This window comes from Haliaeetus leucocephalus, unplaced genomic scaffold (assembly GCF_000737465.1).
Source record: "Haliaeetus leucocephalus isolate CR32 unplaced genomic scaffold, Haliaeetus_leucocephalus-4.0 Scaffold251, whole genome shotgun sequence".
NCBI classification, from domain to species: domain Eukaryota; kingdom Metazoa; phylum Chordata; class Aves; order Accipitriformes; family Accipitridae; genus Haliaeetus; species Haliaeetus leucocephalus.
Window position 1 is genome coordinate 1,706,621 of NW_010972687.1, and position 20,085 is coordinate 1,726,705.

General features: G+C 37.8%; 1 protein-coding gene across 1 annotated transcript in view; it reads right to left on the reverse strand.

Moving 5' to 3' along the window:
- Positions 1-9,712: 9,712 nt before the first annotated feature.
- The window catches only part of TMC1 (transmembrane channel-like 1), a 69,115-nt gene continuing 58,742 nt past the window's right edge, over positions 9,713-20,085 (reverse strand). The window contains 5 exon segments of the mRNA XM_010568729.1: positions 9,713-9,741; positions 9,839-9,915; positions 11,590-11,715; positions 14,292-14,531; positions 17,349-17,416. Coding sequence (XP_010567031.1) covers positions 9,713-9,741; positions 9,839-9,915; positions 11,590-11,715; positions 14,292-14,531; positions 17,349-17,416 — 540 coding nt within the window.

Sequence of the window (20,085 nt, forward strand, 5' to 3'; positions counted from 1 at the left end):
GTGGCACAGACAGGGCTGTCAGTCTGCTTTTGCACACTACGTGGCACTGAGGCTGATCTTGACAAAAAGAAACTGCTTATTAAAAAAAAAAATACACATCCATATTTTTAATGTGGTTGCAGCTGGAGCATAAGCTGATTTATGGTCCACCAGCATCATTGCTATGTGTGGTCATCAGAGATACTTGTAGGTGCCAGACTGGTGCTATACACTGGTGACAAGAATAGGCCTTTAGAGTAGTATAAGAGATTTTAGAGGTTTTCAGACAGTTGTTTACAAGCAATAACAAAGCTTACAAGGTGTTTGGAAAAATGTCCTCAGTATTTCAAATATGATTCCTTTAAACAAATGAATTTAGCTTGAAGACTTTCTAAAAATGGCCTTCATGCAAGGTATCTGGAGCTGTGGCTCTGTCTGTGGAGTGGTCATTAAGTGATTTAAAAAAAAAAAAAGAAAATAAAAAAAAGGAAGGGAATGGTCTTGACAAAAAACAGTACAACACTGAGAATACATTTGCTTCATCCTTCTAGCAAAAAGGAAGAGCGAAAGAAAGGTAAAAGTTTTGAAATATCACATTTATCTTCAGCTAGCAAGAAATTAATCCCATATTGATTACAATGAAATTGTGCCTCATACTGTAACACTATAAGGATTGAATTGTTACTTTATATAAGATATGTATTAGATTGATATCTTCTTACTGGTGGATATTGGTGTTTTGCTGAAGATTTGGCCATCGTAGTTTGAGAACCTCTGAAAGTATTTTAGATTTTTTTTTCCTACATTTATTACATAACACTTTTTCTTCTATTCACTTTTCCAGGTCTTAAAAAAGGCTTTCTCTACTGGAAAAACCAAGACTTATCCCTTCTCAGAGATGCAGACTAATGGTTTTAAAGATCTGTTAGCCATTTGACTCTCTTTTGCTTAGCTCATTGCATAAAAGTAGCTTTTAGCTTTTAGCTTTGTGAGTCAATCACTTGGGATAAGCACAGGTACAGTTTTGTAGTCAGGAAGTTCAAAATTTTAAATTAATAGTTTTCATGAGTAGAATTTATATTGATTGAAAACTATCTGCTCTAAGAATTGTGCAATTTAAATATCTCCAACATAATTGTTTTGTTTCCTGCTCCAGTCTTTCGAGATAATGGGTTGTAACTATTATTGACCACAGATTACATATTGGAATTTTTTCCTGATCTAATTCCAAGGGAAAAAATGTTCTGATTCTATTTTTTAGGAAGTTATTCGCAATGGGTTAAGAGTATGAAATATTAAAGCTTTCCCCACAGCTATGGAGAGCAGACAAGGACACAGACAAAATAGTCAAAAGGTAACTGATAAACATAATTTACTGCAAACCTCATTAGTTATTGTATGATAGCAATGTGCACATGATAAGAAAGGATTTAAGAAAGAAATCTACCACAAGTTTTAGAAATTCTCTTTTCTTGTGCAATTTCAAAATTAAATAACCAATATTTTTTCAAAATATACTTAACTGTGACGTTAACTGCGACGTTAACTGCACAAAGTAGTATGTACAAATACACGAATAATCTTTTTCATGACCTGACCAGCACGCTACCCTGGGTAGTGTGGAGGTCATGGAAAGCTCGAAATCCCCTCGGAGTAGATTAAGGCAAAATGATGCCAAACAACCAATCAAATTGTTTATTGAGCACAAACATAAACAAAACCCAAACAATCGTACGATAACTCAAGAAATTGCTGTCTGCCAAGCGAGTCACAAAATCAAAGGGAAAGGGAACGGGAGAAGTTTGCCCGATTTTACCAAAGTGGTTCAACATGAAACTTAAACTCTATGGATGCACTATTCAGATGACTAACAACATCAAACTATGTATAGAAAGTGAGATAAACACGGCGAAAAAGAGCAAGAGCAAAATAAGGTGCTGGCCGCAAAGAGAAAAAGAAGAGCAAGGTAGGAAAGAGAAAGAGAGAGAGACAGTGGTAAAAGGTATCAGCACCCTAGGATCCAGAGATGTTCTGTTGGTCCTGTTGATTGCTGGTGTCCTGGTATTCTCAGCTGGGTGGTGGTGGGGTCTCCCTGTGTGTCAACTTGGTGATGGAAGTCTCCCCGTGTGTTGGATATGGGACATCTCCCCACTTCTGTTCCCAATGGTGCCCTTTTATGCAGTTCAAGTCCCCAAAATCTCTGCCCAGTTATAACTTGACTAGTCAAGGTAACGGAGACCCATGCAAAGATCGTGTGGTGTCTCCAGTCCAACACGCATGTCTCTGCAACTACCCACCGAACTTTTGTTGCACCTGCACTGTCAAGATTGTGACAGATTGCGCCAGGCTGTGGGTATCATTGTTGGGGTACAGGTAGACTGCTCTGTCCCTATGGTTTCCTTCATACCAAGAAACGTTTATACAGTCTCGTGGTTTCCTCGGTACCAAGAAGACAAATGTCTGACACCTGTCCCTTACAATCTTCCAACAAAAAGTCAAGGACAAAAATAAGCCTCAGATAAATTCTGCAATACTCTTCTATTATTATTTTGCTAACACTTCAGAATGTGGTTCACAGCTTTCTATGACTATGCACTGCGGCTGAGAAGTTATGTCTCAAAGGAAAGAAAAAATTCTGATGTGGTATACAAGCTCCTTTCTTTAGATCTTCATGTTAAGCAGGATAAAAGAATCAGACCCCTGAAGTGGTGGTCAGTATATTCAGGTGTACCCCAGACATGTAGGGAGGTGATATTTATTCCTACCTTGAATTATTATTAATGCCAAACATCTTTCAGCTCTTTACACTAACCTAAAATCTTCTAATAATGTAAACACAAGCAAATATTCCACTGAGAATGTTTATACCCAAATATGATACTGGTAGTACATTTGAATCCTAACCTTAGCAACATTTCTATTTGCAAGCTGTCAATAGGGTCTGTAATTTCTGATACAGTGTCCTCCCACAGCATTTAGGCAGTAAGATAAAAACTTACTGTGATAAAAATATCTTGGTTCTGTGGCTTTTGTTAACACAGACACATGTGAATTCCCTGGATAACCTTGCTATTTAAGGAAATGGCCACCTGTCATGTACAGTATGTAGACAGGAGCTGTGTGTAGGACTTGGTGGCTGCATGTGATGGAGTATGACCATGGAGAGACAGCTTCTTGCTTGTGGTACTGAGTGAAAGAAGCTAAACTAAAAGGGGACAGGAAAGAGGGGGACAAGGTGGTGACTTGTTTCCTTTGCTGAGACCCCAGGAGAACAGCTGCCTGGGACCAAGATGTGGCAGCCCTCATTCAGAGACACTGGTCCTTTCCAAAGCAGTTACTACAGTGGCCAAAGCCCTGCCGTTTCACACAGTCCAGTTTCACCCAGGAAAATGTCTTAGTGAGTATCTGACAAGCAACCATGATGGCATTTGAATCTCACAAACCATTACCACAGCATCCTAGTGACTCTGACCTTGTCTCCTTTCCCTTGTGCACAGTTTTAGTGTCACTGCATGAATCAGCTGTGTGAGAAAGAGCTCATCTACACACAGCTCTGGCCCAAGGAGCTGAGTCTCCCACCCCAGCACGGCAGGGCAGCATCAGTGAGCTGTCAGAGGAAGCTCTCTGAGTCTTCTGCTGTGGCTTGCAAAGCCCTCTGCACTATGATCCTCTGGAATAAGCTTGCTGCTGAAATCACCTCCACGTTCTCTTGAGCCAGCAGGCTGAGCTACAGCCGAGCTACCAGAGAGTCGCACCTTCCCACCTTGCTGTTTCCTCTGACACAGTGCCCTGGAAACACCTTTGCTTGCACCCACCAGGCAGAACAATAACAGTGAAAAAGTTTCTCCCAGTGGTAGCTGATGCACCACAGCGGTGTAGCAGTGTCTCTCCGTGGACTATGACAGTCTCCCTGTGGAAGGAGAATGAGAACTGCATCCTTTCCCTCACACCTACAAGTTGGGCAGTGGGTGCTTATGTGTTTTGTCTCTCCAAACTATGCTATAGTTAGGTCCCACATCCATAACGTAACCACAGACCACAATGGTGAGTGCTGCTTCCTGATTACCAGGTGATAACTAGGCTCATGGATGCATTAGAGACACTAGCTGATCAGAAATAGATGGAGAAAACAGACAACTCACAGAAAAATATACATTCCATTATTAACCTGACTTTCATATCTTGAAGCACAGCTACCACTGAGTATGGTTATAATCTGGTAGGTAGCATCAATTATACAGCGCAATCACACACTGACATTTTTATAGTCTAGTGTTTATGGACTGTAAACAGCACGTTTGCCACATCCATACAGAAACTTCTGTCACAACCCCCAGGTCACTGTTTAGTTTAGGGAAATACTGTTTTTCATAGCTTTCTTATAAACACTAGGCATGGGTGCTCTTCGGATTATAATAACCTTTTGTACAGGAGGTAGGGGAATATTGTTTGTGTCAACATATTGTTATGATTTTTCTTTTTTTCTTTTTTTTTTTGTCCATTCAGTGATTTCAAGGAGTTAATACAGACTGGTTATGTGGCATGGACTGCAAATAGCTCCTAGTGAGCTCACAGCTTCATTTTTCAACAAAGGACAGAGCAGATGTTACCTGCTTTTGAAGTTAATCTCTAGCCATAATGAGTTTAACAGCCTGGGTTTTCACAGAGGACTAGAAAGTGAAGCGAAACACAGCTAAAAACTGCACCTAATTTTCCAGTGAGCATTTTGTGTTTTTTTTAAACAATGTAAGGTAACAAAATGATTCCTTTAATTTAAATCTCTATCAGCTTTACAACAGCTCTAAATTTCCGCAGATCTCCATGGATGTTATTATTGCATATATTATACTTGTTATTTTCAGGTCCCAGCTACCACATATCTAGTGTTGAAAAGGCTATGTTATAAAATGTTCTGTCTCTCACTTGTTGTGAATTCAGTCAAGACAGGACTTGTCATCCTTTTGCTTCCTGTTCATCTGAGAGCATTGCACACTCCCAGGGTAGGACTTTGTCACTGAGTAAAAATATTTAATTCAACAGCAGAAAAAAGGCAAATAGGAGAAGGGATATATGTTCAATAACCATCATTTTACAGTAATAATAATTTTCACAGATCAGTGAGAAATTAAATCTCTAGCAGGGACTTCAAAATGTTTTGAAGGTCCCTCTGTACCGGTACACTAATATAGTGAATTGCGCTTTTATTACACAGAACATTATACTAAATGCTCAGCCAAATGTTATGAAGATGGCATGTAGATTGTGCAGATGAAGATGTGGGACATGGTAAGATGCTCTGAGTCCTGATTTCACTAAAAATAAATGCATAATAGAGCTCAATTTGCAGGTCTGAAAACATAGAAGAAAGAAAATGGTATAGGTGTCACCAATGAAAACAAAATATATTTTGTTTCTATAAGTAAGACCATTTGCCATGATTTGAATCACAGTAAGTATTATTCCTACTGTCAGGAGTATTTGTTAGCTGTTCAGCACAGCACAAGAATCAAACAGAGGAGTAGCTGTGCAAGTAAGCAAATGAAGGTTGCTTGAGGTGCTTTTTCAAAAAAAAGCAGAGACAAAAAATTTTAACTGAAAGACTCAAAATTTAGGAGACATAGAGAAAGGTTGTACAGAAAGGAAATGCGACTTGAAATCTGATCATGCAAAATTATTGTAACAATCTCAAAATTACTTTTACCAAGTAAGCAGCATGATTTCCTAAAGGTAGACTTAGTATAGAACATTAAAATGTATAAGATCACATTTTGTCAGCTAACTCAATGTTATGTTATCAATAAGATTGCAGACAATGAAGCAGAACTAAGCTAGGAAGCATTGAAAGCACAGCTTCATGAAACACAGTGATGAAAGGCCTTTACTTAGAAGTACCAAAGAATAAGAATAAATATTTCATTTTCAGTCACAGCAGTCTGATCTTGATCACAGGGCATGAGCAACTGTGTCTTGTTGTTGTTATTCATTTTGGCTATTAATGATCATCACTGCATATACAGGTGCATTCTGAGAACACTTTTATTGTTGAAAATCAATACAGCATACAGATCTAACAGAAAGTTCCTCAGAATAATTTCAGCTGGTGAATTCCTTACTGTGTCGTTCTCCCATTCATGATGTAAAGCAATCCCACAGAATGAAATACTAAGCTTGCTAATAATGAGAAAGCCTTTAATACCCACAGAAAATTTTCACTCCTAACAGAACAAGGAATCCTTATTAAGATCTGTGTACATAGCATAAAATTCCCTCTACATTTCAGGGAACCAGACTGCATCAAAACCAGTTTACAACTCCAATTTATTCCAACACCCCTTGAAAAAATCAGATGGATCACCAAGCCACAAAACATCTTTAAAATCAGTTTCTTCACTTCTATAAACAATATTCCTTTTCATAAGGAATATACTTTTTTTTTTGTTATTATGAAATATTAACAAACAGTGAGCTAAAACCTCTATGCAAATCAGTGTCTCATGACAGATCAATCCCAGCTTCTAGAAAAAGTTTACCTTAAAAACATGGACACTTTAGACCACTGGGGCCCATGCTTAACTGCAGTAAGACTACTGACAATCTTATGTTTCTGGGCTAAAAACATATGCAGTTTAAAAATTAATCATGTTAGTAGAAGATTTCAGATTAATAGACAGTTTGAATTACTGTACTTTTTCCACGTCTGAAGTCCATAGATTAGAAATCTTATCTGAGAAAGATGAAACAACTTACACTGCACTTAGCTGTACTTTCTGTAACATAAAATGCAAGACTCGCTGCACCCCGGATGCAGACATGTCTTGGGATCCAGTCTTAACTCATTTGTCCTCTCCTCTAGTAATAATAAATTTCCAGCCTGTCAGCTGGAAAAGGCCCTCCCTTGTAGTTGTTGCAATACACTTATCTCTTGACTTCGTTATCAGTGCTTAGTGTTTACATGCAGAACAGCCATGCTGGTGCCCACTAAGGTCTGATTGATCTAATATCTTCTCTCCAGCTGATAGCAGATGCTTATGGAAGCAGTACAGAGTCAAGTCAAGTATAAAGTGAACTTTCCCTTGCTTTACCCATCCAGGTCTTGGCAATTGTTAAAGACTGCTGGAGCTGGAAATTGCATCTGGATCATTGTGTTTTATGGGGATACATAGTATATACTGTAAGCCTTTTTCAGTAAGTTCCACAATTTAGTTACATGGAGGTTGTTTTGTGATGTCACAGACTGGTTTTTATACTGAGATACGGTTAAAGTTTTTCCACTGTACAAAACGGACCTCTATTTTACAGAAGGCCCCCAATGGAATTATATTTATTTTTTAGAAAAGAGTCGGTTGACTAATTTTGTTGTTATTAATCTTGTGAGTCTTAAAAATAATTATCAAGGCCCAAATTCTGGACAAGGACATAAAATCAGACATAAAAATAAAGCTATCTCATTGGAAAAAGTAACATCAGCTTGTGCATGGGCTTGTAGCTATCTTGTGTTTCCACAAGACCTATCAGACTAAGGACCTTTTCCGACATGGACTCCATAGACGTCAATGCAAGTATACAATGATAAATTCCCAGAGTAGGTTATACAGCACATAATCTTATGCAATAATAAGAGTCTCTGTGCTATAACACAATCCTGCAGAGTACTTGGGGGAGATTATTGCATAACTGTCTTACCTCTAATCCTCAAATACGTTTTTCTGCACAGGAGAGATTTCTTCACCACTTTGATTTTTTAAATTTATTTTTAGTCTTTCAGAATGTGATAAAACTTATTAGCTAAAAATGGTACTGTAATAGGAGTTAAATTTTCTTCATAACAACAGGCAGAATATTGGTTTTCTTTTACCTTTTTAATACTTTCTCAAAGACTTTAGAGGTGATCATCCAGTTTTTGGAAAGATCCTAGTTTTCCCATGTAAAATCTGAAATCTTTGGGTAAGCATATCTGACCTGCAGAAGACAAGCTGTATGCAGTGTTTAGATATAACTGACTCTCACACACTTTGTAGGAAGCTATGTTTTCAGTGAACTGTGCTTCTAAGAAAAAGGAAAAGATGTTAGGGACACACTTTCAGGCTTTTAAGAAAATAATCAACTGAATACAAAAGGTTTTTCATTCTTCTAATAAATATCTTCCAATAAAAATCCCTAAGTTTAGTAACCTATTGACACAGATAACACATTTGTACAATGCCTTCAAATGCAAAAAGATATATGCAACGTTTTCTTCTGAAGCCTCCCATCCTGCAAAAACTGAAGCTCATGGGTAACTTCTATGCACATGAAGATTTAGAATAAACACAGCAGGGTTCTGCACTTGCAGGAGTGTGTTTGGGTTTAGGATGACTCTTCTGTCCCTCAGCATCCTTCATCATATCACAATGTGCTTGAGGCTCCTTATCTGTAGTTGGCAGAGCCCCTGGGCAATCCTGGCTGCGCTCCTGGGAAGCGTGGGTTTCCAGGTGGATAGCCCATCATTCCATACCCCCTGGGCCCCGGTGGCCTTGTCACAGCTATGGATGGGGGAGGAAGATTTCCTCCTCTGCTCTGGGGGGGATAGTGGCCGTTTGGGGCAGGGCCTGGATGCTGGAGTGCCTGAGAGGAGCTGGCTTCAGGTGGCTGGCCTGTCTTCTTCGCCTCATTGCCACCCTGTCCTTTCTTGTTGTCTGAAATGTGTTTGGAGAACAGAATTAAAAAATGAACATGCAAACCAGAAATCCCCTGAGAGGAAAATCCTGCAGCCACCTGTCCACTCCAGAGTGTGCTGGAAAGTCTGGTGCCTCCCCTCCTAGCAGCCTGAAGTCTGGGTTTATGGACCTTCATGATCTTTGCACCGGTATTTTCTCTCCAGTCCTTTCTTGAAGGTCCGAGTGTAGGAAAGTGGAGGCTTTTCCCAAGTAGCTAGCACTTAGATATCATCTATAAATGATGGTAAAGGTAGCTGTTTCAGAGTTAAGTGGGCAGGTTTTGATGCTGAAGATGTGCCTTGCACGTGGTTCTTCCAAAGACAGTCATCTCTACTCTTGTGTTTCTCTGCTAGGTGTGAGCTTATACTGGCTGTATGACATGCATGCATGCATGATGGGGAAAGTCTAGCAGTGTCCAGGGGAAAGGAAACAGCCTGCAAAATCCTTCAGGACAGACTGAAACCTGCCTGACCAAGCTAGGCTTTCTGATAAGGGTTGCTACCAGTCTGCGTTCTCACTATACCTTCTCCCAGTGAATCTGGCACAGAGGACAAACATTGTCCTGAGCAGTCTTGGATCAACAAAATATAATAGGAGGGTGCAAGATTTGGTTTGTGATAGGTAAGAGGGATCACTGATGTTCAGACCAGGCTTTAAGTGTTTTTTTTATGGGACTGGGACCTTGCGATTCATTATAGCTGTATTACAGGGTTTTTTATTTTGGTGTTGCCTGGTATGGAATAATGTTACAGTATTTCTTAAATGAGCTGAAGAAAGAAAAATGGACTGGAGATTAGGCTAATACTTGTGATTCAGTATTGTGAATCTCTTTCAGGAGATTATGGCAAAGGAAACAGTCAAGATAGTGAGGAACACTATGGTCTGGCATATATTAATTCCTCGTCCTGAGGAGTTCAAAACAGTCTTTACCTTGGTTTGGAGTGGGTTCATCTTGCTTGCCTCCTTTTTGCTTTGGCTGCGGTGGTTCTGTCTCAAATGGATTTTCCTCCTGTTCATTTGATTTTTGTGCCTTTTGTTTATTTCTTCTTTTATTTTCTTCTGCTTGCTAATGTGGGGGGAGAGAGAAGGCATCTTTCAGTGACCTGAACAACTTCTTTGATATTTAGTAAAACTGAAAACCAGTAATTCTTTATTTCTTACACTTTGTAGCTTCTTTTTAAGTTCCAAGTTAGCTTCCTTGTAGGATTTGGATGTCGCGTTGAGATAATAAATACTCAAGCTAAATTTAAAGAAAAATAATTTATTGTTATGTAATGATTTAAATATAAAGACTCTTACAGCTTTCCTATAGCAACAACTACAGTTGTGCTAATATAAAGTCTGTATATTTTCCTCATTTATCGTGCCTAATCAGCAGTAGTATTTTGACAGCAAACAATGTGCTTCCTTACAGTATGAAGACGACACTGTTATTTCAGGGTCAAAAAAAGCTGAAAGAAATTATTCTGTCTTTTAATACTCTACATGCAATCTTACAGTAGTTAAGGAAGATGTTCCAGAAAGCTATGACTCACTATGAAGTGTGTTCTAAAGAATAACTTACAAAAGTTAATTAACTTGTATGACATACCTTAAAAATGAGTAAATCATATTTATAAAAGCTTTTGAACTAATACAATAGGCAAATTCAAGTACTGCCAAGAAAACAGCCAAAAGCATAAGTTTTCATTTTTGTATTAAATTATGACCTACACCTTCTACTGAATAAAAACATAACTGTATAATGCAATTTTCATTTTTCAGTGTATTGTATTACTTCTTTGATAACTCTATGAAATTAATATTTTTCACCATGCTGACTTAATTAGAGAAATTCTGATATGAAGTCTTTTACTGATGTAAGCAGTAAATAATTAATCTGCATATGCTATTTTCTCTGTTTTGCCTGATTTTGCCTTGTATTTTCCTTCTTTTTTTTTTTCTTTTCTTTATTTATTTTCAGTATCTCTGCCTTGGACCATTCCAAGAAGAGAATAGTGCTCAAAAAATATCTGTAGGAGCTGATCATGTATTTCAGAGGACAGTCTGGATTCTTTGTTTTTCTAGCCAAGAGTTAAAATAGAATTTCACGTTAAGTGAACCTTGGAAAAAATTCATCTCAGAATTTCATTTTGCTCATGTAAAATCTTTCTGCAGTTTGTATTGTATTCTGTAATCTTCTCTATATTTATTGGCAGTTCTACAATGGAGGGTTAAATCCCAGCTCATCTCTACATAGAATTAACTTTTAGTTCAGCAGTATGCTAAATAATCCGATATACGTATACAGCAGTTTAAAATGCCTTTATAAAGCAGGACTCAATACAGTCTCTGAGAAAGGCTATTCTGGGGTCATTATTCTTTACCAGGTACTGACTTACAAAAAATCTCTACTAGCCCTATGTCATAAAGTCTCCAACACCCTGTCTCACACTTCTGTCCCAGCACCATAGAGTACTTGGTTTATCAAGGAAAGGCCAAGGCACTGAAGATCACTCACTGAAAGTTACTGACAAATAACTCTGCTTCTTGGTGGTCATGTTTCTATTAAACTTGCTAAGGATTTATGATACGTTGTTCTGCCTACTGGACAAGCTGATAAAAGTCACAGTATTTCAGATCCCCTATAGGCTTTTGCCTTTTAATAGCTTTGCCGTTATTGTGGCAACAACAACTTTTTTGAAAAGCAATAACAAGACCAAAAAGAAAGCCATTGAACAAAAAAGAGATATTACCCCTTGTTCAAAGGCATATTAATCATCATGAAATAAAAGGCTTGTGAATTGTTTAGGTCCCTCACCATAGGGCAATCAGGACTGTATTTAATTAAATATTCACACAATGAAGATTCAGAGTGAAAGAAACTTAACAGACCTTAGATTAAGCAAACTTTGAGTTAATATTGTATACGTACACCATCAGCAATATAAAAGGTAGGATGAGTCCAGGGTTAGAGGCATAACCAAATACCTTCCCGAACCAGGAAGGGAAGTCATGCTCCAGAGTTTCTGATATGACTTCAAACATTCTAGTCTTCCCACTATTAAACAGAAAAGTTGACAATATATCACACACAAATATTATGACATTGTCAATGCAGTAGTATGAATATATGTTAATCACATCACATCAAACCTGGGAATAAGTCAATGAACTATATGTTTACATTATTTAAAACTTGACAGTTTGAAAGGAATATTATTTAAAAGAGCATTTATGTTTTTTAAGGGGGGAAATGGACACCAATATTTTTATCGTATGCTAATAGATTTTGCCTGCAGTTACCACCAAGATTACCCCTCAAAGAATCAGTGTACCGTGTTGTGAACTTCATGCCACCAACCAAAGAGTGAAGTGCAATTTGTGCTCTATGAATTCCTGGTGAAAAATTCAAATCCCACCTTTTTATGGTTGATAAGCAAAAACTGCTCTGCTTGCAATTAGTTTCCATCCAGGAGTGTTCAGCCTAATTCTCCTCTCTCTGCCATATACCAATGCTATAGAAGCCAGTGGCTGTGGTTTAGGAGAATTTTGTTATTGTTACAGCAATCTAATAACCTTCATGCATAATTGTTCCATGGCCAGTTTATCTAGAAAGTATTTTCTCCCTAGACCATTAACATTAAGTTTTTCTTGCAGAAGCATTTTAATGGATGTTCCAAAAGTTGCTTCCTGTTTATTTTGCTTTTGGCTGCACATCACAATATAGAGTTTGAAGTTTTTTACCTGAACAATACCAGCAAAATAGGTCTTTATATGTATTGATACTAATTGGTAGTTTTAATTGGTTGAAGGAATTGTCACAAAATTGCCACCTGATATTCCAGTCATTGAGGTCTCCTGTCACCTCTTTTCAGTTCTTGTAAAGCATTTCTGACAACCTTCCTGGTAATCTAAAAAGGCTGCGGGGAGAATTCTTCAGACCAATTCTTTTTCTCCACTTCCCCTACCCACCCATGGTAGATGAGAAATTCCACTCTGTGCTCTCCTTATCTTTTCCCCAGCACACACAAAGCTTATTCTGTTGCAACTTTGCTAATTCTGTCCCAGTTTCCCTACTCCGGGCAAGTCTCTGTTGATTTGTGTTTGTTGCCTTTAATGACAGATTAAAAAAAAAAAAAAAAAAAAAAAAAAAGAAAAAAAAAGAAGGAAAAATAACCCCCAACAAATCAGAAGTTTCATAATAGATGAGACAGTGAGTTACCAACAGGAAAGTGGGGTTTGGTTTGTTGGGTTTTTTTTTTTTAATATAAAGCCATGCACTACCAGTATTTATCTACTGGCTGTTCAATAGTAATATTACCTATACTCAGCTTGAAAGAACCTTCATTAGTTTCAAATCCTCCCCTATTAAAAGTTACATTGAATATTTCACACTTTTTATGAAGAACAGAGTATCTCTGCATTTGACAGAGAAAAAGTTGCAGGCACTATTATCTTTCTCATTTTCAACAGTAATCCTGCCATTTCAGTAATATTCAATTAGTAACTGCAGCTACTCAGATCTGACTCCAGATGTCTCCCTCTGTACTTTGTTTGCTATGACTCAAAAAAACCCTTTACTTTGCATCACTTGCTTTGTTATCATGCTTCCATAAATTAAAGCAATTTTCTGTCTCATCAGAAATTTTGGCATGACATGCAATTCTCCCTCTTAGGTGACTGCGACTATTGCAGGTGGCTGGAAACTATCTCCCAGATATTTTGCCTTTGGCCAAAGCTAATGTGGCAAGACTTCTGCTCCTTTACAAAGTGCACTGGGGATTATGCAGATATCATTTTACTCACAACAGTAATGTATTATTCAAACCTTTTATTGGAATCAGGATGTCTTTTTTACTATTCTCCTACTCTTTCTTTGCTAATACTTTGTTCAAAACCAAAGACAAAAGTCTTTAAAAATTTTTAATTTCATATATTGAGTGTTGTTGTGTATTCATTATAGTTGATGTCATGCTACCTGCCAAGTAAAGATGATAGAAATGGCCCTGGACTTTCCAGGTAGTGTGCACAGAAGGAGAAGATGTGGCAACATCTAAGCTAGCTTGAATGTAAGGCACATGTTTCCACAGGCAAGGCAGGCCTAAGTTTTTAGAAGGGGCTAATGAATGTTGAGGTCTTGAAGACTGAAGAAACAGAATCATCATCACAGTGGTAATACAGATGCATGGAATACTGTGTCAGCTGGAGAGAGTCACAGCAGTCAAAGACTACACCACCATATATTTAGCACACCACCATACGTTCTGATATGCCCTTCCTACAAGGCATGTGCAGACATTTCTTGAAAGTCATGGCTCTCAAGCCAGCAGACCAGACATGCATAACAGGTCACTGGTCTACTTCTTAAGAATAATTTCTGGCTTAATTACAGCAGTAATGACATTTTTTTACATTACAACTAACTAAAAGAAAATATATTCTACTCTACACTTCAGATAAATCTTTCCAAAGAATTACTCAATTTTCTAGGATTCCAGCTTCAGGAATTATCCATAATTAAACACTTAGCCTATCAGGTGCTAACACTGTTTTTCATTACTGCATCATTCACTGTGATGTGATGATGCAGTACATTACACCAACAACAAAGGATGGATGTAAAATGCAAAAAACCTGAAAGGACCACAGTCAAAAGATGGTGGGATGGAAACAATGGTGTACACAGCAGGCAGTGTAGAGAGAAAGAGGATGAAAAGCAGCATGGCCATGTAGAAGTTATTGGATCTGGAAGCTTTGAAGACCCTCTCTTGGGGGACGTTGCAGCACATCACTGCCCAGCACTGCAAGTACATCGAAGTGTGGAGGCGGAACACATTGATTGCTGGGAGACATGGAGCATAAAAAGATCCCATCCTAGAAAAGAAGCAACAAAAAAAATAACCACTTTTTTGTAGCATTTCTGTCTTCCTAGATATGCCAGCCATTCCCTATGTCAATGTGCTTTGCAGTCATACACACTGTGCACTCAGAAATCAAGTTCATAAAACCATCTTTATACTTTTTTACTGGTCTTGTCTCTTCAGTCTTGCTTTAAGAAGAGTAGGACATGTACGGAGAGAAGCTACAAAGACCTCTTTGTCTGCAAATTAAATGATCATCTGATGAAATGTTATCCACTCTTACTTTGTCCCTTTAGTTCAGGTAGCGTCTCACTTGTGTTTTATAAACAAGGATAGTCCTAAAGCTAGGTATTACCAAAATAATCTAGTTTATTCTTTATTATTTTTCTTAAATACTAGCGCCATTTTAGGAAGGATATTTCTGCTTATTTGACAATTGTTTTACTTCTGTTATCGTGATTGTTTAGTGCTTCATTCCAACAAACTGTTTATTGATCCTGTTAAATATTGGTTTTTTCCTTATTATGTATGGTTGCATGGTTATGACACTGAAACAGTTGGGACCATTTTATTTTTATCACACCTTGTTTCTTGTGCCCTGCTGATTGAAGAGCAATTACTTTCATTTGCCTGGTCAAATGATCTAGAATGTAAGAGATCAGGAATCTACTTTTTCCTTAATCATTGTACAGGTGACAAAGGGCTGAGCTGCTTTGCCTCTGAGTGCCTCAGTTTCTCTGTTATATTAATATCTCTTCTGTCTCTTTTCATATATCTTCAGTGATAAGACGAAGGGTTTGCTAGTCTTACAGTCAAAGGGAGAGAGCACCTCATGGCTCTGTTCCTTACTCTCATGGAAATCAGTTGCTAAATACCCCTCAATTTCAACAAGTTCAGAATCTGGGTAACTTATGGCCATTATCATATTTCAGTATAACATTTATTATATGGTAAACAAATTCTTGCCAAAGCTTATTAATATAAAGAAGACTTGCAAATGATTTGCATCCCACTTGCTTTGTGAAAACAGAGAAGGAGAAGAGAGTTTTTCTAACCACGTGGTCTCTGTCTTGTACACAAAAATAAATGCACATATACATGCCTCTTGTATCCTTTCTAGCTATGTGATAGTGCCAGCTTACCAGCTGCACCTGAAACATTTTTTTAGTCTGTTTCAGATGAGCATGAACATGTGCACTAGAATTTGTAAAGCTCAGATGAAACAGAAACTGATTTATCCTATGTATTAATGATAAACATGGTTTTGGCAGTGTATGTTTATTATAAGTCAATCTACCCTTTTTTACTCATCTGATGTATTTGGTTCAGTTTAAATCATCAGACATTATTTTGAAAAACACTACACCTCTAGTGCCTTACTCAGCCCTGCAAATATCAATTAGCGTATAAATGTGGTCCCAACCCTCCAATAAGCAGTAAACCAAAGGATGCTGTATCTAAATAGCATCACAAAAGCACAAGTCACAGTTTCTGTGCCAGAATGTGCATATTGGGTCATGGCAGCTTATAAGTGCACAGAGTCTGTACATGTAATGAAGTATAAAAATGATAAGTAGGTATAGAAGTTTCGTTAGAGAATAATCAGGAATTGACTCCCTCACCCAGTCCTCAACATCTCTCAGGTAGAGAATGATTTCCAACCTATCTTCCAAAGTGTTAATTACAGCAGTAGAAAGTATGAGTGCCATCAGTTGTGTATAAAATTGCAAGGAGAGTTTATGTTTATGCTGCAGTCTCATCATTTTGATGAACAGCAGCCTTAGAAATGTTTCTCATCAGAAATTAGAATGCCAGTCCTAAGGCAGATAGCAAGATGTGAATTGGAAAGCTAAGCAGCTTTTCTAAGTTGCAGCACACAATATAGGTGCTCCACATGCCAGCAGCAGGTCTGAACTCCCTCCAGCCACACTCTTATGGCATGCTATCACTACAAAGCCATAGGTGGTGCCATGCTCAACCCCAGCATTATACCCTCCTTCTGAGCAAGCCCAGAGTGCTGCTGTTGGGGCCCTCGGTGCATCCCCCCAACAGGGTTTGGTTGCGGGGACTCTAAGAAATTTACAGCCTCTTTCTTTGCCATATTTCTGCTGCATTTCTTTGACATGCACAGAGCACACAACCTTTGGCTTTACAGAAGTGAGGACGTTCACCAAGCAGAAAGTCGGATCAGCAAAGTCATATTAAAGGTGAAAAATTAGGCCTTAGCAACAATTTACTTTGAGAAGTCAACAGTGCTTGAGGAGGACAGTTCCTGAGGAAGACTGAGTGTCTTGCATGAGGGCTCTACACACTGGTATTCTTTACCTCTGGTGTAAAGTCCAAAAATGGGATGAAACAGACCTCTTCTCTAGAGCTAAGGGCTAACAGTGCAGCAGAAGCATTTTATGCACGTTCACATGCCTGCACAGATAAGTGTACATACTTTTGTTTTAAGGCCTTTTTTCACAGGATGTGTGGGAAAAGAGTGGTAAAGTATTTTGAAAGGCTGAAATTCAAAGCAAAACAGGACAGGACAGGTGCTTGCTCTAGCAAGCAGTCAGTCAAAAAAAGGTAAGTCATCTACACAGCTTTTTATTGGTTGGTCTTACCAGCTTATTGCAAAATCCTGATGCATCTGGTCTCATAATCTTAGCCCAGAACTAGTTTTGAAGTAGTCCCACTGATTGCAGCGTACCAGAGTTTGATATATATTGGATTACACTTCCATCAAACTAAAGCAATGGGACAGGATCAGAATTTCAGAAGACTCTTTCACAGATACAGCTAAATCCTGCAGTCCTGCAGATGCAACATGCTTTGCCACACCTACCAGATCATGCCTTGGTTAAAGATCAGTCCCAGCACATTTCCACTTATATCAAACTCAGAATATGATGGCTGAAAGAAATAATACAGATGCTTTCATTAAGTTTGCACAAAGGGTTTTAAGATGACTTACAGTAGGTTAAAACTGTTGCTTCCAACAGCAGCAGCATACTGGCATTGTGTTGTAAGGCCTTTTGTCACATCGTATCAGTGAATCATGAAACAAATTAATATGACTAAGGGCCAACAGGCAGACTTTAATACAGCTTGCTGTATTTTACTGAAAATCTTTCTGAGATTTGTTCTGAGGAAGGTGCTAATGGAGAATTAAAAATAGTTCTGGGTACTAGGTAACTTTTAAAATAAACAGTTAATAAATTTTCCATTGAAGTGGCTAGTGGTGGTCATCTAATGTGTCCTTTAATACAGTACCAGCCATTAGGCTGCTGTGATTTAATTTCTGTTTGAACTATAACACTGTCTTTCATATTTTAAGAGTTACTGTTGAAAGATTCTTTTTGAGCACTGATAGATATTGCCAATCTTTGTCTTCCCTGCTTAATATGAATATCTTATTTCTAATTTAATTGTGTTTGATTCTAATTTTTACTTCAAGATTGAGCCATGGTGTCTCATTATCACTTTGTCTGCTGAAGATAGCACTGTATCATACTTTTTTGTTTCCAGTACAGACACATACATAATGTAAACAAATAATTCTTTACTCTTATATTTCTGAACTATTCATCTGACTCTTTTATTCTGGTTTTCCAAATCTTTAATCATTTCCACATTTTCTCTTTTACCCTACTAATTAGTCTCTAATTCATGAACACTTCCATCTGCAAACACTGAATACAATGTATTTGAGCGTTGATTGAAATACACATATACATATTTGTTTGTGTGCATATGCACCAGAACAAAACTTTCTTGATAAGAAATTGTGGCTGTAAACTTTTGGGTTACACCTAAATTTCTGATTCGTGCATATTATTCAAATAGTTTTGCATCATCACAAGATTTTGTTTAATCAGCTTTCTGATAAAAGAGAGTTTTGCTACACCATAGCCAGTGACTTGCATGATTCATCATAGTGGGTGGACAAAAAGATGATGAATAATGTGTGTCTTGCAGGTATTAATTACATAGATGACTGATAGATGGAGAAAGGAACATGAGATACAAAAATAACTATTCCTATATGGCTGAACCAAGACAAAGTTGTTCTATTAAAATCACCAATTAAAGTCACAATTTTGAATTGTACTATGTTATAATGTCGGAATATTTGGAGCCCCTACACTCTTTCTGTGTAGTTTTGTGTATATACGTAAATGTTTACAGCAAACTTCTATATTTATGTTGCATGTATTTATGAATCTGCTTCCATATGAGGAAAGATTAAATAGATTACTAGTATTCAACTTGGAAAGCAGTTGACTAAGGAGGGCTGTATAGAGGGATAGAATTTCATAAGTGACATAGAGAGATGAACAGGATCATATGGACTCAAATAATGTGTGACTGTTCTTCCTAACATAGGGGCTAGCATTAAGAAATAAAATAATTTGAATTTTAATTTTTAAACAAACAAAATGAAGTGTTTTTCCACACAACATGCAAGTTAACTTCTGGAATTCTTTGCCAAAGGACATTTTGGTTGTCAAAAATATTTAGGGTATTAAAAAAGTTTAAAAATTAATGGATGATAAGTATATCATGGCCACTAACCACAGAGACACAGGTACAGCTACTTCCTAGGGAAGATTTTAAGCTCAGATATTTCCAGAAATTCAGTGATTTCCAGTTTGCACATCCACTTCTGGCTGTTGTTTCAGGCAGCCTACTGGACCTGAGGACCATAATGGACCAGACCATTATAGCCTTCTTATATACTGCCAAATAAAAATGTCAATAATAAATTGGTTTTAGCATCCTCTACCAGCAGATGTGTTGTTGACAGTTTGAGAACAATAATTGATCATGGAAATAAGTGTACCCTCATTGCTGGATAAACATGCCACAGCTTCCATTAACAGTGTTGAAGCCCTTGTGTGTGGTCTGTGAGGTTCACTCTCACTGCTTATCACCTCTCTCTATGTTCTTTACTTTTTATATGGGTAAATGGCTAGAAAGAAGGATGGCATCTGTGCAGCTCTTTAGTCCAGACCCTTCATTAAAGCTCCTTCCTTTATAGGCTCTGTTCTATTGATTGAATTACTGTTTATATTCCATTAACATCCATACTGGTAACAAAAAACAAAGAGCAAAAATTAAGTCTGAAGTGTTAATGGATGAATGTATGCATCTTAACTTGACAGCTGGCACTCCCAGTTCAAGTCAAGCTGTCCTACAGTTCACTGTTCGGCTCCCAACACTGGGAGACTTGCAGGTATCTCACAAAAAAATACATCTAGCAGCCCCAGCCAGCTATTCTGGATACCCAGGGTCATTCAAACAGCACTAGACACCTGTGGTTGGTCAGGTCATGCAACAAAAAGTCCCTGCATAAGAGACAGCTGATTCAGAGTAAGTAGCAAGAGAGAAGAGGCTTCAGGAAGCCCAGATGGAAGCCGTATCATCTGTCCTGGTTTCAGCTGGGATAGAGTTAACTGTCTTCCTAGTAGCTGGTACAGTGCTATGTTTTGAGTTCAGTATGTGAAGAATGTTGATAACACTGATGTTTTCAGTTGTTGCCAAGCAGTGTTTAGACTATAGTCAAGGATTTTTCAGCTTCT